At 36.1% G+C, this 6,204-nt stretch overlaps 1 protein-coding gene across 3 annotated transcripts in view; it reads left to right on the forward strand.

The window, feature by feature from the left end:
• Positions 1-3,089: 3,089 nt before the first annotated feature.
• LOC122082564 (protein IQ-DOMAIN 21-like) overlaps positions 3,090-6,204 on the forward strand; it is a 4,326-nt gene continuing 1,211 nt past the window's right edge. The window contains exons 1-4 of one of the 3 annotated variants that reach the window (XM_042650214.1): positions 3,090-3,305; positions 3,452-3,558; positions 5,122-5,427; positions 5,506-5,901. In XM_042650214.1, the coding sequence (XP_042506148.1) occupies positions 3,122-3,305; positions 3,452-3,558; positions 5,122-5,427; positions 5,506-5,901 (993 nt within the window). In that variant the 5' untranslated portion in view covers positions 3,090-3,121. Of the gene's footprint in view, positions 3,306-3,411; positions 3,559-5,121; positions 5,428-5,505; positions 5,902-6,204 lie in introns of all 3 variants that reach the window. The other 2 variants (XM_042650215.1, XM_042650216.1) reach the window with 2 other exon arrangements.

The following is a 6,204-nucleotide window of genomic DNA, read 5'->3' on the forward strand; positions in this document are numbered from 1 at the left end:
GTGTGGCTACGTGTAACCAGGGTTGTAGAACTGGGCAGTTTCAAGGGTTGCTTGTTAGGAAAAAAAAAATAAAACAACATTAAGCCTGGCCCATGAACTTTATATAACATGAAAAATGGAAATGTAAAATGTAAAACCATAGATTTAAACCCCTCTTTTTGCCCCCTAATCAGCTTGGTCCTAAATTTTGATTATATTGGTCCAATATGGTCAGTTAATTGGGATAACCTCAAACCGTTGGTCATTGGGCGGTTTCAACTTTTGGTCCTAGTCCACGATTGATACCTTTACTATCAACTGCATCTGCTGGCATCTTCGATATATCGTACTTCTCTTCGGTTTATAATATGAAACCGTGGTTTGGCCGCCCTTAATTCAGTCTTAAATTGTTATGTTCATTTACATTATATTAAGCTTTACTTTTTATATTTATAAGATAGGGATAGATATAAGTCCTTAATTAAATATAAGAAATAAGTATATAATTATATATAAAAAAACATATTAATATCAGAAATAGTTAAGATTAGAATTAGATTAGGACATTCAGGTATCTCACTATTACAAAGAAGTAGTTGAGATACCTCCATTAAAGAAGATAAGATGATGGACCACACCCATGAGTCATGAGTCATGAATCATACCCATACATTCATTAATATTGTTGCTTACAGTTCACATGTTCTTCTTAACTATTTATGTTTTTGTTAACTTTTTGTTGTTTGGTTGTTGAAGGAAGAGGCAACTTGGATCTATTTGATCTCGAGTTTGGATCAGGTCATCATAAGAGAATCATTCTCGTATGGTATCTGATCCATAGTTGGAATCCACTCAATCTCTCAATCTATTATAAGAAGAGAAAAATCAAGTGGATCTCAAGTGTAGATCAAGCACCATACAAAAATGATTCTCGTACGAGGACCAGAGCCGTGTTTTTTGATCTCATCTCACCTTTCCTCAAAATGGAAAAATATCGTAATTCATTTTATAAAAAAGAACGTAAGGGGCCCAGCCCATGGTCCATAGTTGTTTTAAATGGCTTACTAGGTTACCTAAGGGCCACTATGGCCCACCAATGAGATAGGTGGAACATGGGTTCCACCAATGATTGGTTTTGTATTTTATTTGAATTATTGGTTCTACGTTATAGGGTGTAAATTGGTTTGGTATTGGTTCATCGGTTTAATTTTGGTTCGGTTCAAGAAGTAATGAAAATTTAAATATTAACCAAACCAATCATTAATCAATCCAAAATTTTCCAAACCAAAATTGATTAAGAATATTTGGAACCAACTTCTAAGATAAGCCGAACAAATTATCATACTTTAAAACGAAAACCAAACCAATTATTTATGGTTCGGTCCCATTCTAACTACCATTTCAGTTCGGTTTATCGGTACCCGTCCATATTTAACATCCCTATTCTAAATTCTAACCGGAGGAAAGGGAAAAGGGAAAGAGAGAGCTTGTTGGATTCTTGGTTATTGGCTTCAAACAGCTGAAGCCCATCAAGGACATCAATCGAGCCCATGCTTAATTGGATTGGGACTTACAGACTTATATAGGCTGGACCATTTAAAACCCCTATTTATTCTTCTTTGTTATTATACTTCTTTTGTTGTGTCATATTGTTTCATCACGTGTTGGTCAAAATTTGTTATGAGTCAAATAATGTTTCAAGCAAGAGGAGGATGTGATTTTAAACGATGTGAGGTGCTCCTCACCACCTATCTTTTTCTCTGCCTCTCTCACTTCCAACAGAAGTAATAACTAAAGAATTTTTGTCCACCAAACAATTCAAGTAAATAAATGTTTCAAAATATTATATCATAATTATACTTTTTTTTTTTTTTGGTAATGAAAAAAAGGTGCTTCATGGTAGTGATCATAGTTCCCAGGACAAACCCCCATACGGCAAGTAGAGCTTCCGGATGGGTTGAGGGTATTTTCATCACTAGACTACCAACCTCATTGGTATATCATAACCATACATGGTTTAGGAATTGAGTATGGGTCTGATATCGATGCCTGATTGATACCGGATCAATGGTACGATATGAACAAAAGGTAAAATAGTCCAAAATATATTAACTCATAGGGATTAAAATGGGGGAATTGGATTTGGATCGGCCTAGCCATATCATCAAAAGAATCAATCCTTTTTTGTTGAAAAATTAAGGAAATATTACATAATTACCCACTCGATGTTTTAAGTAAAAAAAATACTCAAAATCAAGATTTTGTCTATGAAACTGCCCAACCAACCCAAAATTAGGTTTGAATTTACAAAACTACCCAAAACAATGATTCACCTTCATTTTCCATACACAATTAGGTATTTTTGATAATTAAAACTGAGTGAATAGTTTTATAAACACAAAACCTGATTTTGGGTGTTTTTTTTAACTGAAACATTGAGTGGATAGTTTTGTAAACTTAAACATGATTTTGGATATTTTTGTTAACTGAAACTTTAGAGGGATAATTTTGTAAAAGAAAACTCAATAGTGAGTAATAATGTAATTTCCCAAAAATTAATCATAGTTGTACCTTATTGACTGATGCTTGTCAACTTAGTATTGGTATCAGATTGGACCAATGTTGATATATATCAGTCGATCTCTAATATTGTATTTTAGATTTGTGATTCTCTACTCTAGTAAGGAATGTGGATGAAGGACGAAATAGTAACGTATGAACATTAGCTTCGCCTAGTGGTTCATGGCAGCTTTTACTTGAAGAGTCGCAATGCCTTGGAAAGAAGTTGTAGAATCCAATCCTGAAATATGCAAACGTATGTAGATTGATATATATATAGGAATAGGTGACCGTTGGCCTAACTAGCATTCACTAGGCTAACCATTGACGAGTGGCAATGAGAGAGAGAAATTAAAAAAGAGAAAATTACACCCCTTTCCCTATACTTGGTGGAAATTATAGAAAAAAATACTGGGGAAGAGGGCGTAATTGACAATAATAGAAGAAGCGACGGCAAAGAACACAACAGATGGTAAGGCTCAAGGATGGAGCGGTCACACAATTGTAACGACCGACGGATGAAGCCAGGCCCAACTGTCGCCTAGTAGAGTAGACTAATAGGGTCATATGCGACTATGACAGTATGAGTCGTCATCCTCGTCGTCGTCGTAGCCCCCTCGTGACAACGATAAATGCCAACGGTGACTGCGCGGCTATGCAGTTACTATCTGCTAACCCACACCTCCCCCACTTCCCTTCTCTTTCACTCATCTTTCTCTCTCAGACAAAAACACAAACACATTCATTTGTCATCTGTGTGCTCACAGGTATGCAATGGAGATTTTTCTTCCGATTGATTAAGCTGCTTCTTTTTTATCTTCTTCTTCTTCTTCTTCTTCTTAGGATCATATTTGTTTTGATTGTTCGATTCAGATTTATAGATCTTAGGTCTCAATAAGCTGATCACAACCAGGAATCCATCGGTTTGTTCCAGTTAGAGGAATGGGAAAGAAGGGAAGCTGGTTCACGACGGTAAAGAAAGTATTCAAGTCGTCTCATAAAGATTTGGACATTAATAAGGTATTCAATCTCTTAACTATTATGGATCGAATTGAATCTCTTCTTCTTCTTCTGCAAATTAAGCGCAGCTTTTGCTAGCTTTGTCATCTAATTGGTAAGGATAGTTTTAATTTAGGTATTTAACCAAGGAATAATAAAACAATTTAACAGATCTTGGATTAGGTGTGACTGTATGTAACTGAAATTGCGGTTTAGTCTTGAACTTATAAAACCAGGCAGAGACACCATTTTTATTGAATCATCAATGGATTTGGACTGGGGTCTGGAGTCATAAAACTCACCATGAACACTTAGATGATATGTCAATGGATTGGGATGGGGTGGCCCAGGTGGGGAGTTGAAGGTAAAAACATCGTTTATTTTTTATTTTTACTTTTCTCCCGCACTCTCAATTGATATGAATGAAACGGGAAAAAATGTCCCAAAAAATACAGCAAAAATGTAATTTTTTAAACTTATTTTTTTAATAAAAAATTTGCATTTCTAAAAATAAATTAATATTATGTAATCTTGTAATCCACGGACCACACATCAAATACTAATATTTAATAAATAAAACATGAACTAGTCTCACAATTTGTGTATATTACATTTTTTTTCTTATATTTCTCAAAACTATATGTTGAAATCCCCCCTATTTTTTGTTTTCACTTTTTTTTTTCTTAAACTGTTTTGCCTTTTTATCTTCTATCAAGTTTTCCCGAGGCAACGGTGAATATGAATATGATCCATCACAACCCCATACAGGGGGGACTGATGGGGTCACATATGAACTGTCCCATCATTCAGCCACAAGTGAAGAAAAATGTTTTTTTTTTTTTTTTTTTCACCTCACTCAAAACCTCACTCAAATTTAGAGCCATTTTAAACATGTAGCACTAAAAAATGTTTTTTTTTTGCCATTCCGATTTTAAACAACTATGAACATGCCTCAACAAAATCCATAACGTAAGAAAATGTTAAACCTCATTACAAATAATAATGATAATAATAATAAATAAATAAATAAATCTAACAAAGTGGGCCAATGATAGCACTTGACAACGATCCTCCAAATCTATTTCAAATGTTTGGAATTAAAATATTAATATTCAGGATTATATGAATGGGCATAGGAGATGTTCTAAGGAAAGATATGAATAGATTATGCCTAGTCCTGAGTATGATCTCGAATAGAGCGAACTGGATGATTAAGATCTAGGTGGTGGACCCCTATAGCCATGTTCTATTTTGTTAACGTTCTTTGTAATATGTTTCCTCTATCTTTTACCTTTCTTCTTCCTTGTCTTTGCTTGGATCTATGTGGCCGACCCCATTAAATTGGAATAAGGCTTTAATGTTGTTGTTGTTGTTATATGAATGGAATTCTTTGTTATCATTAAACTTCCACCTGTTATACATAGTTTAAAATACCCTTCCCCATACTAATGCAAGAGTTAATGATAACTTATATTAGAAACTTAATACTAAACAATTGTATAATATAATGGAGAAATGGGTGCTTACTATTTCTTAGTTCGGATTAATTATTAATTGTTGGACTATAATTGGGATTTTTTGCAGAAACAGAATGCGGTGGAGAAATGTCAACCTGCAGAGACACCAGATACAGTATCATTTGAGAATTTTCCAGTCGAAACTTCTCCTGATACTACAAATGATGAAAGCCCTCCATCAGAACATTCTCCGGTGACCGCCGAAGACAGAAATCACGCAATTGCTGTAGCCGTCGCCACCGCTGCAGCAGCGGAAGCTGCAGTTGCAGCTGCCCAAGCAGCAGCCAGAGTCGTCCGATTGGCAGGTTATGGCCGTCAGTCCAAGGAAGACAAAGCTGCCATCCTCATCCAATCCTTCTACAGAGGCTACCTAGTAATTAAACACTAACTTTCTCTCAGTTTTCATGTCTCTATTCTTTAATATGCTAATGAAATTGTGGTTTTGGTATAGGCCCGACGTGCTTTGAGAGCATTGAAGGGATTGGTGAGGCTACAGGCTCTAGTGCGGGGTCACAATGTGAGGAAGCAAGCCAGGTTGACCATGAAGTGCATGCAAGCCTTGGTAAGTGCTCAAGCCAGAGTAAGAGCCCGAAGGGTTCAATTAGCCCAGGAGAAGGTGCAGAAGATGAGGGAGAATAGAGAAGAAGAAGAAGAAGATCAAGAGCACCAACGACGAAGATTGAAGAACCAGAGCCCATATCGGCCTGCGAACGATAAGTCTGAGAGGGAAAGCAGGTGGGACGCAAGGAAACAGAGCTTGGAGACCGTGATGAACAAAGAGATCTCTCAGCACAAAAATGAAGCCGCGTTTAGAAGGGAAAGAGCTCTTGCTTATGCCTTCTATCAGGTATCCCATCTCTTCCCTACACCTCCGTAGTTCTACGTGTTAAGGCTGTTTAGGGTTTTACATCGCATTCTAATGGGGTCCCATATACATACATTTAGAATACAATATTGAATCAAAACAAGGAGAATCTTGGGTACTTTGCACCTGAGTGTGTCGATGATAAAATGATATTCTTGCAACCCTAAACCAATTGTTAAGAATTTTGGACTAGACACCCCCTACAAGATATTGTTAAAAGATCATCAATTCCTAATGAAATGGATGTAGACATGTAGTAGTGGCTTATTGAAAACCAGTCTTTAC

This window comes from Macadamia integrifolia, chromosome 6 (assembly GCF_013358625.1).
Source record: "Macadamia integrifolia cultivar HAES 741 chromosome 6, SCU_Mint_v3, whole genome shotgun sequence".
NCBI lineage: Eukaryota > Viridiplantae > Streptophyta > Magnoliopsida > Proteales > Proteaceae > Macadamia > Macadamia integrifolia.